Genomic DNA, 14683 nt, shown 5'->3' with positions numbered 1-14683 from the left:
GCCTAACTTATGATCTATCCTGAGAATATTCCATGTTCATTTGAGAAGAGTGTTGTTGGGTGGAGTAATTTTTATATGTGTGTTGTGTCTAATTGGTGTATAGTGTTGTTCAGGTACTCTGTTCCTTGTTGATCTTCTGTCTAATTATTCTCCATTATTGAAAGTATAGGGTGTTGAAGTCTCAAGCTATTACTGTAGAACTATTCTCCTGTTCCTTTTTTCAGTGTTGAATACTCATGATTATAATTGTTTTACAAGCATACCTCAGAGATATTATGGGTTTGGTTCCAAACCACTACAATAAAATGACTATTGCACTAAAATGAGTCACATGAGCCTTTGATTTCCCAGGAAAATAGCAATAGCATTATGTCTAAAAAAAAAAATTTGCACATGCAAATTTAAAAATACTTTATTGCTTTTAAAAATGCTAAAAACTTATGACCTTCAGTCATAATTTTTTTTTCTCATGAAGTCTCTTGCCTTGATGTTGTTTACTGCTGACTGAATAGGTGTTGGTCACAGAAGCTTGGAATGGCTGTGAAAATTTCTTAAAACAAGGCAACAGTGAAGTTTGCCACTTGGATTGACTCTCTTTCACAAACGATTTGTTTGTAGTTTGCAATGCTGTGTGATAGCATTTTACCCATAGTAGGACTTCTTTCAGAATTGGAGTCAGTCCTCTAAAACCTAAAAATTTTATTCTATTACCATATGTGCAACTTAAAATTTCCCCCCAGTAACCATATGTAGATATATATCTCATTGCTGTTAATTATGTTCACAATATTGTGCTACAATCAGCAACATCATTCAGAAAACAATCCCATCATTCCATATAGGAATGCTACATTTTGCTTTAACCCCCTATTACTTATCCCCACCACATCCCTAGTTGCCTGTATTCTAGATTCTGACTCTGTGAGTTTGCTTATTCTACTTACTTCATATCAGTGAGTTTGTAAAGTATTTGACCTTTAGTGTCAGGCGTATGCACTCAATATGTCTTCCTGGTTCATCCATGTTGTTGCTTGTATCAGTTCATTTATTTTTACAGCTGAAAAATACTCCATTTATGTATAGATCACATTTTATTTATACATTCGTCAGTTGATGAACAATTTGGTTGATTCCATCTTTTGGCAAACGTGAATAATGCTGCTGTGACCATTGGTATGCAGATACCTGTTTTGAGTCCCTGCCTTCATTTCTTTTGGGTATATATCTATTAAAATAGATTGCCAGGTCATGTGGTAATACTATACTTAACTTTCTGAGGAAATGCCAAACTGTCTTTCACAGTGGCTGCCCATTTTACATTCCTGCCAGCAATGAATTAGTATTTCTATTTGTCTTCATCCTCTCCTACATTTGTGGTTTTCCATTTTTTGAATAGTCATTCTAGTGAGTGTGAAATGGTATCTCGTTATGGTTTTTTTTTTTTTTTAAAGGAAAGACAGAGAGAAGGAAGGAAGGATAGAAGGAAGGAAGGAAGGAAGAAAGGGAAACAACTTTAAACATTTTCTTGTTTTATTGTATTTTGTTTTTCCGTTTTTTGTTACATGGGCTGGGGCCGGGAATCGAACCGAGGTCCTCCGGCATAGCAGGCAAGCACTTTGCCCGCTGAGCCACCGCGGCCCGCCCCTCGTTATGGTTTTTATTTGCATTTCCCTAGTGGGAAATAATTTCAATACTTTTGTATTTTTGAGACTTGTTTTGTAACCTAAGATGTCGTCTATCTTGGAAAATGACCTGTGTGCACTTGAGAAGTATGTGTATTCTGTGGTTGTTGGATGAAGTGTACTGTGTAAGTCTGTTAGGTCTAGTTGGTTTAGAGTATCATTCAAGTCTTCTGTTTCCTTATTGATCTCTGTCCAGATGTTCAATCCATTATTGAGAATGGTGTATTAAGTCTCCTACTATGAATATAGAACTGTCAATATCTCCCTTCAAATCTGCAGTATTTGCTTCATATATGTTGGGGCACTGCTGTAGGTGCATATATATTTACAATTGTTACATATTCTTGTTGAAACAACCTCTTTATTAGTATTTAATGACTGTCTTTGTCCCTCATGACTGTTTTTTATTTAAAGTCTGTTTTATCTGATATGAGTATAGTTACTTCAGCTCTTTTGGTTACTGCTTGCATAGTATATTTTTTCCATCCTTTCACTTTTAACCTACTTGTGTCTTTAAATTTAAAGTGACTCTCTTGCAGACAGCATAGATTTGGGTCATGCTTTTTTATCTGTTATGTCACTCTCTGCTATTTGACTAAAGAGTTTAATCCATTTACATGTAAAGTCACTACTGATAATACAGGACTTTCTTCTGACATTTTGCTATTTAGTCTTTGTAAATCTTACACTTTTTTTGTCCCTAAGTTCTCTTAATGCCTACTTTTATATTTATTTAATTTTTTGTGTTGGACCATATTGAGGGCTTTCTCTCTTCTATCTGGAAGTATTTATTCATATATTTTCCTTGTGGTTACCATAGGATTAAAATTTAATATTCTAAATATATAAAAATTGAATTTAGTTGATACCAACCTGACTTCAGTGGCATACAAGCAAACTTTTCCTATACCCATTCATCTCCCCACCTTTTTTTGTACTTGTTACCACTTATCTCTTTGTATATTGTATGCCCAAACCCACAGGTTTATCATTACTTTTTTTTATCATTACTTTTTATACATTGCTTTTTAGTGCTGGTGGGAAGTCGAAGTGGAATTACGTACCAAAAAATACAATACAGTGATATAAGCATTTATAATTACCCAAAAGGTTATCTTTAGTGCATGTCTTTATTTCTTTAGGCTGCTTTGAACCGCTGTCAAGTATCCTTTCAATCTGATTAACTCCATTTAACATTGCTTGTAGGGCAGATCATGTAGTGATGAACTCCCTCAGCTTTTGTTTGTCTGGTAGTGTTTTCATCTCACCCTCATTTTGAAAATAATTTGTGCCAGATATAAAATTCTTGGTTGGCAGTTGTTTCCTTTAAGCACTTTAATGTTTTAATCCACTGCCTTCTTGCTTCCATGGTTTTTTTTTTTTTTTATGAGAAATTGGGACTCATTCTGATTGAGACTCTGTTGATATGTTGCTTTTCTCTTGCAGCTTTCAGAACCCTCTCCCCGTTCCCAATCCTTTGCATGCAACAGCATGATCAGCATATGATAGGGTGTGTTTTTCCTCATGTTTATCTTGTTTAGTCTTCTCTGCAGTTCTTGGATGTGTATATTCATGTCTTTTTCTAAGTTTGAAAAGTTCTTTGTCATTATTTCTTTGAGTTTTATTTTTCCCCCTTTTTATCTTTCTTCTCCTAGGACTTTCATAAAACATATATTGGTATGTTTGATGGTGTGCCAGAGGTCTCTTAGCCTGTTTTCATTTTTTATAATTCTTTTCTTTTTGTTCTCCTCAGCCTGACTCATTTCAGTGGTCTTGTCTTCAAGTTTGCTGATGTTTTCTTCTTCCAACACCAGTCTTCTGCTGAAACCTTCCAGGGAATTTTTCATTTCAGTTATTGTGGTCTTCAACTCCAGTAGTCTGTTTGGTTCCTTTTTAAAAATTTCTTTCTCTTTACTAAGATTCTCACAATGCTCATTCATTATTTTCCTGATATCTTTTAGTTCTTCGTATTTTTCTTAATCTCCTTAAGCATTTTTAAGATCATTTTTTAAAAGTCTTTGTTCAGTATGTTCACATTCTGTTCTTCCTCTTTGGTGTTTTCTGGATTTTTATGCTCTTACTTTGGATGGACTGTCATTTCCCGTTTCTTTCTTTCGTACTATTTTGTTGCATATTGTGTATTTTAACATTTTAAAATGTTAACTCTGGGATTTATTCCCTGAGATGTTTGTTTCTTGTTTTTCTAACCAGCTGGTGATAAGACCAAGATTTTCTTGAGATTCAGCCCTCCTATCTGGAAGAACCGCCAAAGCAGATGCAGAGTGCAGGGTCGTTCCTGTCTTTTCTGGGCCTTGTCCCGAATGTGTGCTTATTAGTTGTTTTAGAGTTCTGCTGTTTACAAGAGTTTGAATGCCCCCCACTCCCTCTCCCGTGGGTTTAAAGCAGGCAAGCCTTTTTCCCAGTCTGTCTGCCTCTGCAGTATTTCTTAGACTTTTTTCATTGTCTCAAGCTGCTCTCGCCTGGAGGGAAAATTTTGGGAGCTGGGGCATGCTACCAGAGAGGACTTTCCCATGTCAGTCTTTCTCAGCCAATACAAGACCAGAAACCCATGAAGGGGCCACAGCCTGGCTCCAAACTGCTCAGGAAAGGGGATCAGGAGGGGTGTCGGGAGCATCTTCCAGAGCTCCCCAGAGCTGTGTTTTCTTGACCTACCCAGGAAATAATGCAGCACTTCAACTAACTGTCACCTGTAGCCGTGAGGAAGCATGCCATCTTTAAGTCTCCTCTGCGCCTCTGTACACTGTGGGTTGAAATAATGGCCACCCTCAGAGCTGGGCCCCCAGCAATCTGAAGTCACTAATCCAGAGCCATGATCAGTGATTGGTCATGCCTACCCCTTGACTTGGAAAGAATAATTTAACCCCCTTTCTTTCACCAGCACTTAGGCAGGGGCTGACCCCATCAGAGACTGCTGTAAAACTACTGTGAGGAAAAATGAATTTACTGGTCTTTATTGTAATTTACCAGCCTCTTCCTCTTGCTCTTCTCTGGATGCTCTGTAATGTTCTACTGGCTCCTGGAGTTTCAAAATCGTTATTCAAATAGTTCCTGTTCATTTAATAGTTGTTCTGGTAGGACTGCAGTTGTTCTGGTAGAAGGAATGCATCCTGGAACTTCCTCTTCTGCCATCTTCCTACAGATCTCTGTATCTTCTTGGGATTCACCCCCTTTATCATTATATAATGCTCTTCTTTATCTCTAATAACAATTGCTGTCTAAGAGTCTGTTTCATCTCTCTTTAGTATATCCACTCTAGCTCTTTTTTTTTTCTCCCATGGGCAGGCACTTGGAAACAAACCTAGGTCTCCAGCATGGCAGGCGAGAACTCTGCCTGTTAAGCCACCATGGCCTTCCCCTGGCTCTCTTTCAATTACCGTTTTCATAGAATATTTTTTTCCCCGTCTTTTTACTTTCAATTTACATGTGCTTGAATCTAAAGTGAGTCTATTGTAAACAACATAAATTAGATCACTTTTTTTTAGCCCATCTCTGCATTTTAAATGGGCAGTTTAATTCAATTTCACTTAATGTGGTTGCTGATAAGGAAGAATTTCCTTCTTCTGGTTTGCTGGGGTTTTTTATATGTCCTATGTCTTTTTGTGTCTCAATTACTCCATCGCTGCCTTTTATATTTAGTAGATATTTAGATATTTTCTAATTATTGTGATTCCTTTCTTACTTCTTTTATTATCTATTTTGAAGTTATTTTCTTAGGTGGTTGTCATGGGAATATGAACATCTTAACTTAAAACAATCTAGTTTAAATGAACACTAACTTAGTTTTGATTGTATACAAAAAGTTTGCCCCTGTGCATCTCCATTCTCCTCTTTACCCTGTTTATGAAGTTATTGTCACAAATTACATCTTTATATATTGTGTGCACATCAACATAGATTTATATTTATTGTTTTATGTAGTTTCCTTTTAAATCTTATAGTAAGCAAAGGCGTTAAAAATAAAAAACTATAATAATACTGTGATTATATTTACCTATGCAGTTATCTTTACTAGTGTTCTTTATTTCTTTGTGTTGATTTGAGTTTCTATCTAGTCTTTCATTTGTGCCTGAAATTTAGTCCTCCCTTTAGCATTTCTTATAGGGTAGGTCTTGTATTGACAAACTCTCTCAGCTTTTGTTTATCCAGGAATAAATTCTCTTTCTTTCTTTTTTTTTTTTTTTTTTGGTATGGGCAGGCTCTCGGAATCGAACCTGGGTCTCCAGCATGGCAGGAGAGGACTCTGCCACTGAGCCACCATTGTCCACCCACTCTTTCATTTGTGAAAGTTAGTTTTGCTGGATATAGAATTCTTAGTTGACATTTTTTTTCTTTCAGCACTTTGAATATGTTATCCCACTATCTCCTAGCCTCCATGGTTTATGATGAGAAATTAGGTTTTAATCTTACTGAGGCTCCTTTATACATTACAAGTCACTTTTCTCTGACTATATTCAAGTTTCTTTCATTCTCTTAGTCCTTCCACAGTTTATGTGTCTTGGCTAGTGTTTATCATGCTTAGAGTTTGTTGAGCTTCTTGGATTTGTAGGTTTATATCTTTCATCAAATTTGAGGCACATTTAGACATTATTTCTTCAAATATTCTTTCTGCTCCCTATCACTCTTTCCTCTTTTTCCAGTCCACCTATAATGCGTATGTTGGTATGCTTCATAGTATTCCGTAAGTCTCTTAGACTCTGTTCTTTGTCTTCATTCTTTTTTCTTTATGCTGTTTAGACTGGAAAACCTTAATGAATTTATCCTTAAGTTTGCTAATTTTTCCTTCTGCTCTGCAAAAAACTATTGCACCTCTCTAGTGAATTTTTCAGATATATAAGTGTATAAAAATATAGTTATTATATTTTTCAACTCCAGAACTTCTATTTAGTTCCTTATGATTTCTGTCTCTTTATTGTTATCCACCATTTGGTAAGACACTATTCTCATGATTTCCTTTAGTTATTTTAAAATGCAATTTTATTGAGATGTATTCATACACCATACAAAATATCCAAAGTATACAATCACTGGCTCACAGTATCATCACATAGTTGTGCATACAACCCCATGATCAATTTTAGAACATTTTCATTTCTCCAGAAAAGAAATAAAAAGAAAACTCAATTCCTCCCATACTCCTTATCCCACTCATTATTGACCCATAGTATTGATGTAGTACATTTGTTACTGGTCATGAAATAGTATTAAAATATTACTGTTAACTATAGTCCATAGTTTGCAATAGGTACATTTTTCCCATATATTCCTCAGTTACTATTGCCTTGTAATAGTGTGGTTACATTTGTTCTAGTTCATGAAAGAACTTTTTATATTTGTACAGATAATCATGGATGTTGCTCACAAGATTCACTATTAAACATTCCTATGTTTTAACCTCCAACTTTCCTTCTTCCTTTAGATCTTTGTCCATGGTTTTCTTTGTTTTTTCAGCATATTTAAAACAGTTGGTATAGTCTTTGTCTAACAAGCCCCATGTCTGGCCTTCTTCAGGAATAATTTCTATTTATTTTAAATATTTTTATTGATAAACAACATATGATACAAACATTCTTAACATACAAACATTCCATACATGGTGCACAATCAGTGGTTCCCAATATCATCACATAGTTGGATATTCATCATCATGATCATTTTTTAGAACATTTGTATTACTCCAGAAAAAGAAACAAAAAGAAAAATCTCATACATACCATACCCCTTACCCTTCCCTCTCATTGATCACTAGTATTTCCATCTACCCAATATATTTTAACCTTTGTTCCCCCTATTTTTTTTCTATACCCCTTACTACTCCCTTTCATTGATCACTAGTATTTCAATCTACTCTATTTGTTTTAACATTTGTTCCCCCTATTAAGGAATAATTTCTATTAATTTGGGTATTTTCTTATGTATAGATTATATCTTCTTGGTTTTTTTTGTATGCATCATAATTTTTTGTTGCAATCTGGGCATTTTGAAAATTATAATGTAACAACACTGGAAATTAGATCTTGCCCCACCCCAGGGTTTGTTGTTGCTGTTAATTGCAGTTTTTTATTTGTTTAGTGGCTTTTCTGAACTAATTTTATAAAGTCATATTCTTTGTCATGTTTGGCCACTGAATTCTCTGTTCCATTAGCATTCTTCTGTTCAGAGAGTGATTTGACAGATATTTATTTAATGCCTAGAACAACAATAAAAATCCTTAGTCTTTGCAGGTTTGATCCTTCTGTGAGTTAGATCATTCTTTCCACACTCAGCCATGCTATTTACAACTGTGGCTAAGTCTTCACTTCCTGCTTGTGCAGAGCTTGGAAACCAACCAGAGGCTAGAGCTTAGGGCATTCTCAGTTCTTTTGTGAGCAGGCATCCCAGCCCTGGTCATTCAAGTGGCCTTCTAAATTCCCAGGAATATGTAGGATCTTTTCAAAACCCTAATTCCCCAAAGTGTTTCGTTCCCCAGCCTTTCTACTCAAGTTTCCGTTTGTTTATTGTTTGCCCCAACTGTTATCTTTGCCACAGGCAGCACTGGCTAATACATTTGCCTTCAAATGTTTTCAACAAAATGCCCCCTATCCAGCCACCCCAGTCCTGACAGAGCTCCTAGTTAGGTGAAATAAAGGCATCCCTTCGAGCTGGTCCTTTCTGGAACCACCAGACATATCAAAACAACCAAATTTGGAGGGGAAATGATCCACAGTGCTCCAGCTGGTACTAGGAACCTGTACCAGGAAGGCAGGCTATTGACCATAAGGTCGCTGCTGAGCTGGGGATTGGGAGATGTTACCAGGATAAGTTAAAATGCCACAAAGCTCTCTTAGCAAGACTCAGCTGTTTCTTTGTTGTTTTTTTTTAATTAAACATTCCCCTGGTTGATGTAAGATGTTTATTGGCTTTCAGAGTTTCAAAAAAGTAATTGACAGTTTTTTTGCGACCTTATTTGTTGATTTTGTAGAAGGGTGGGCTTTTGGAATTCCTTACTTGTTTTAATCTCTTTGGCTGTTCAGGCAAATACCCTGTAATGGGTTTGCTTCAACAATGGAATTTATTAGTTAACAATTTTGTGACTATAAGATAAAGTCCAAGTGAAGATGTCATCAAGGTGGTGCTTTTTTCCAGTAGACTGGCATTATGGGGCTGGCTGCTAGCAATCCTGGGTCCTGGGCTCCTCTGTCCCATGGCAGTGCACTTGTGGCCTCTTCTTGCCTCTCTGTTCTTTTCTGGGTTCTGTTGAATTTCATTTTCTTGCTTTCTATGGTTTTCTCTCTCTCTTTCATTCCATTTATAAAGAATTTTAGTTATTAGGATTACAACCCATCCTTATTGAAGTGGGACACACTTTAACTGAAGTATCCTCACTAAAGGTCATTCTTACAATGGGTTCATACCTAAAGGAATGGATTAAGTTTTAAAATATATTTTTCTGGGACACAGACAGCTCCAAACCACCATATTACTCAACCATTTTTACTGACGTCATTCATAACTTTTAGAATTGCCTGTTTCTGTGTTTTATCCATTTTTATAAGTATGTGTTAGTGAAGATTCTAGATAATTTTGATATTTCTGCTCAGTAAAAGAAAGCTTGGTGAACCAAACTAGTCAGAAGGGAGGTCAAAGTCATAGCTATAATGGAGTGTTTAACTTGGAAATGTTATTTATGCATCCATCCCTATTGCGTATGAGTAATTGAGAATTGACTCATACTTTTAATTGGCTGCAACTTTTCTAATTTCCTTTAATGTAACTGAGAAGGTAATGAAATGTGGTATATCTCAAAATGATTTCCTGAATAAAATTTACTTGTGTTTTAAATATTACCAGTATTATAGAAATAGTAAAAACAAAAACAGTGTCCTGGTATCATGGGAAGATTTGCTGTGTAAGCTTTAGAATGAGACTTTGGGTAGGTCACATTCCTTCCTAAGCCTCATTTTCTTTCATTGTCCCCTCACTGGGGACAATGCTTGCACTTACAGTTTTTAGGGATATTACAAGAAGCAAACACTCTTAGGACTGTATGAGAAGCAAACATGTCAAAGAACAGAATAAACTCAAGAGTGTGCATCATAAACTATGTGTTTCCATTGTTAACCAGTCCATACTTTTTTCTCCCTTGCCTTCTGCCCCCCACCCCTCAGGATTTTGGAAGCTGCCCGATGCTCCCATTTGACTGATGCAGGCTTTGCACTTTTAGCTCGGGTAAGGCATACATTTTTAAAAACAAAACCTAACTCTAACTCATCTCCATAAATTCAAAGTGACTTGGAGTGGTTTTCGATTATAAAAATACTACCTTCAGAAATAACAGGTGCCAAGTAAAATATAGCTCTTAGGGGATATTTTGTATTATTTCTAGTTAGACTTGAAATCTGAGACCTGTAGAGTCCTGTAGAGGGTCCAGGCTTCACTCTCACTTGGTCAGGTGGGATCACCCTGAGATGAGCCTCCTTCCTGGCAAGAGATTCCTTTCCTCATATGGATCTCATCTTGGCTCCTCAGAACTTTCTCTTCACTGGGCTCTGCTCTGCCCTCTGCTCTCTCTTTACAATATTACCTCGCAACATCATCCACCATGGAGTCCCCTCAAGGCCTACTACTAGGGCCCCATGCCCTCCAGATGCTGATACATTCTTCCTCCCACCCCACCCCTCTCCCCCATAGTGAAACTGGGTGCCCCCACTTCCATACTTTCCTATGACTCAGGCCTAGTTTCCTCACTTGTTCTATGGATAAAATAATTTTACAAATTGCTTTTTTTTCTTTTTTTAACATGGGCAGGCACCAAGAATCGAACCCGGGTCCTCTGGCATGGCAGGCAAGCATTCTTGCCTGCTGAGCCACCGTGGCCCGCCCTACAAATTGCTTTTTGTAAGCTACTAGGAATGTGTAGCCAACTATCTTTCCAGGTTGAGAGAAGGAAATGTAGCCCACAGCAGCCTTATTCCCATATCTAAAGCAAATGTGACTCAGCGGACACCCACTGGCTCAGAAGTTATAGTTCACTGGGTCACTTTAGGAAGAGGGCATCCTTCTTAGTGGAAGAAAATAAGGACACTGGCCAATCCTTAGAGGGACAAGGCAAGTTGCCAAGTTTGCTCTAACCCTGACTTGCATTTGGGATGGGGGGTGGGCATGTCTTATGGACTCTTTCAGAACTGCCATGACCTGGAGAAGATGGATCTTGAAGAATGCATCCTGGTGAGTGGGATCCTTCTGACAGCCTTGCAAGGCAGCCCCTCACTCACTGCCCAGATAGCCAGACACAGCCAGAGATATGAACTGGCTATATTTTGGATCCTTCATGCCCCAGCATGGTGGCAAGGCTTGGGAACCTGTAAGAACCATGGCAGTGGAATCTGTAAACTTATGCCTATTCTCAAAAGCAACAGAGAAGTTCAGAATAGCTCTGCTCTTTTACCAAATCTTTAAAAACAACAACAAAAAGTTCCTTTTATCTGAACTTGAGGGAGAAATAAGCTAGCATGTCCAGTAATGGGATGACTCCATAGAGAGGAGTCCTGGGGTCCCTTCCTTGCCCACCCCCTCTTTGCCCCCATCTCTAGACTGCTCTGGGACACAGAGGGGAGACCAAACAAGTCTTGCATCTCCAAGAGTGGGCAGATTTGAGGTTGCTGGTAAGACAAGCTCCTGCTCTGAATGTGTCTGAGATACATCTTTAATGACCTTCTGCAACTTCTGATTCTCATGCTCAGATGTATTTGCTCCATCAAAGCCAGTATGAAGTGTTAAGTTCTGGTGTAGAAGTCACACTGACATAGCATGTTCTTCTCCAGATAACCGACAGCACGCTAATCCAGCTCTCCATTCACTGTCCTAAGCTACAAGCTCTGGTGAGTCTGAGTCTTTTGTGACACTATTCACCTTTTAGGGATGAAAGAACCCTCCAACTGCCAAAAGAACCTGTCTTATTTCCCTTTCTGTAAAGGTGTCGTCATTCTTGATTTCAAAGATCTGTTAATTGAGCTAACTTGGGAAGCAAAATATCTAAATGTTACCACTTTCATCTTAGAATGTGAACCTAATAAAAAGACCCACGTCCTTACCACTTCAAGTTCAGGTTTATTAACTCCATCAGCCAGAATTAGTATGCTAAAATGTTATAATCTAAGACAAAAGGTCTAGTTCATCTTTGTCTTATATTTAAATTTCACATCTACTCACAGATACATTTATAAGGGGAAAAGGAATTTGAATATATAGAAAAATCCAAAATGAGCAGTAAGAGAGTCCTGACACACTTTCCTCATGCATACATACCTCTCATGCACAACTCACATCCACCTCTTTGTCTGGGATCCTGGAGCAGGTGGAAGAACGGCCATCATTAATGAAAGCAAGCCCATATACAGGAGTGTTTTAGTCCTGATATATGCATCATCTCACTTAATCCACCCAATGTAATAATGCCTGTGATGCAGGCATTAATAACATCACATTGTATCATTGAAGAAACTGAGCCTCAGAGACAATAAGGACTTACCCAAACACAGTTGCTGAAAGGTTCCAGATTTCTTGACCTCCACAGGGTCTCATCTTTCCACTACCCTGGGATAGATGCACCAAAGTTTTCTTACACTAGCTTTCTCCTGTCTTCTTTGAAGTTTGCCCTGTCCTCAGAGGCTAGAATCCTGCAACATCTTTAAAGCTCCACTTGGTCTCGAACTACTCTCCCCACCAAGTTTCCTTATTCTCATATTCCCTTGGATATTTTTTTACTCAGGCAGATGTGTGACGGGGTTTTGGACATCTCTGGAACCTTTTTGAGTGTTTGAAGTTAGATTTCAGAGATTAGTTAGAAACCCATCTGCATCTAAACTTTCTAAATATTTTCCTCTACATATTGTAGATAGTTTTGTAGTTCTTTAGATGTCTTTACCCCCATCCTGATCCGAATCTGGTTTTATGGCTGACAGAACCTATGACTCAACTGTGCTTTCTCCTTTTATCCTTGCTAACGCTTTGTCCCCTGATGCCACCTGTCCCTCAGAGATCTGAAGAAATCCAAGAGCCTTGAGCTTTATTTCCTACTTTATTCTCCTTCCTCCCTGATTACCCAGGGCTATTTCTGTCCCATCCTGATACTCTAGACTGGACCCCCTTTCCTTCATCAGTTTCCATGAGAAATCTACTCATATGAGGCATGGAGCCGTCCGAAGAAGGGTTACACTAAGCACAGTAAGACCTTCCACCAGCTCTTCCACCACCTTCCTCCTACTTCCTCAGGGGTGCAGGATCAGCTCTTGCAACTTGTCAGGGAATGTCTTAGAAACAGAATAGTGTTCTGCTTGGTGGAGAGTCTGGTCACTGAAAATTTTCTCCATCTTATCCCACATAATTATACAAGCTACTTCCAAAAAGAAGGTCTAGAGGAAAAGATAAGCTATGGTAAAAGCAGTAAGCTAAGATAAGAGCCCCAAATAAAAACTATGAAGAATTATTACCAGAAAAGCAGGTAAACAATAGCAATTGAAATCTAAACTTAACTTTGAGATTCTTAATAGCCAAGGCAAAAAGGGAAACACAATGAATTACATTTGTTTCCTATCTAATTCATAGTATAAACTGTCTTCAGGACCACTATATGCCAGAAACTGTTCCAGGCACTAGAGAATAAGAAGATAATTCATTACAAGAGAAAAACTTTTTCCTGACTGAAATTCCAGAGAAAAAGTATCCTGGATCTTTGTTTAAGATACACATGAGGAATACTACCCAATTTGATAATGTATGGAAAATTAAATCACAGGTTTTGTTAAAAAGGCATTTCAACTGCAGCAGTTCCTGCAGCACAGATAAGTAGCCAGCTCCTGGTCTAAAGTGACATCATGGCAGCACTTGTAGGACTTAGAATGGCTAGCCAGCACAGCCTTTGAACTCTCAGTGTTCCACGTAGTAGATGTACCTCTCTACTCTGCAGTTCCCATGTGGGGACAGGTGGCCCCCAAGGATATAGCCCAGTCCCTACCCTAAGGAAACTCCTTGTCAGGGCAGGGCCTCACACTGCTGGCTGTGCCAGAGCCAGCACAGGCTGTTGTGCAGTCTTGGCAGGGATGCCTCCCCAAGCCTGTGGTGATTAAAGGAGGCAAAACTGTTGAGGGAAAAGCCCCAGTCTCAGGATTTTGAAATATGGCATTTATTTTTTACTAAAGCTCTGTAAGCAGGAAGAAATGAGGGGTGTGACCACCCACTTGAAGCCAGGTGACTGTCAAAATCTCACTTCCTTACACTTCAGTTTCCCAGGCTTTCTTTTATGCATGAGCAAGCCAAGTACACACACACACACCATCCCTTCCAGGAATCACTTTGCGATCCTCAAATCAGGAAGGCTTTGAACACAAAACAAAATTCAAAAAGCTGTTTAAAAGGGAAAACTGATCATGTTTAATTGAAAAAAAGTCAAATATTCATTTGCAAACAACGGGAGTCTCAGATTCAGAAGAATAAAGAGGAGTAAGACATGAAACATCTGAAAAGAGTCATGGAACTTGTTACAAGGAGATTAAGGATGATTTTTGTTTTTACTCTGTTTTTAAATTGTAAGATGTATTGTTGGCAGTTTCTGTTGATTATGGAGGGGCTGGTTTCTGCTCCAATATCACAACCAGTTGTCATTTTTAAAAATCACTCTATAATGTAACTCATTGGTATTAGGGGCTATCTAGCAGAATTTTAGGTGTATACTAAAGAATAAGATACAGATAAAAAGGAAATTTATTATCTTCATTATAATAAAGTTTTTATTGTTTGCTTCCTGATTTATCTCCACAACACGTTTCTATACCACACGATAATGTGTAGAAAGCCAAGTCTATCAGATGTCAAATCAGTCACTCTCCCTTTGTAATTACAAGTTTCCCAGCTGGTAGAAAACCTGCTCTTGGCTAAATGAGGGAATCTTGTTATCAAGGCCCTGCTATAGAGGAAAAATACTGAATGCAAGACTTGGTAATACT

At 38.0% G+C, this 14683-nt stretch overlaps 1 protein-coding gene across 4 annotated transcripts in view; it reads left to right on the top strand.

Annotated features, from left to right (window-relative positions):
* The window catches only part of FBXL2 (F-box and leucine rich repeat protein 2), a 210464-nt gene that overhangs the window by 178854 nt on the left and 16927 nt on the right, over nt 1-14683 (top strand). For 3 of the 4 annotated variants that reach the window (XM_077129888.1, XM_077129887.1, XM_077129890.1), the window contains 3 exons: nt 9848-9908; nt 10863-10907; nt 11504-11560. In XM_077129888.1, coding sequence (XP_076986003.1) covers nt 9848-9908; nt 10863-10907; nt 11504-11560 — 163 coding nt within the window. Of the gene's footprint in view, nt 1-9847; nt 9909-10862; nt 10908-11272; nt 11345-11503; nt 11561-14683 lie in introns of all 4 variants that reach the window. The other variant, XM_077129889.1, reaches the window with a different exon arrangement.

This window comes from Tamandua tetradactyla, chromosome 15 (genome assembly GCF_023851605.1).
Source record: "Tamandua tetradactyla isolate mTamTet1 chromosome 15, mTamTet1.pri, whole genome shotgun sequence".
Taxonomy (NCBI): domain Eukaryota; kingdom Metazoa; phylum Chordata; class Mammalia; order Pilosa; family Myrmecophagidae; genus Tamandua; species Tamandua tetradactyla.
The sequence above is the reverse complement of the archived record's forward strand: the minus strand, read 5'-3'. Positions and strand labels throughout refer to the sequence as shown.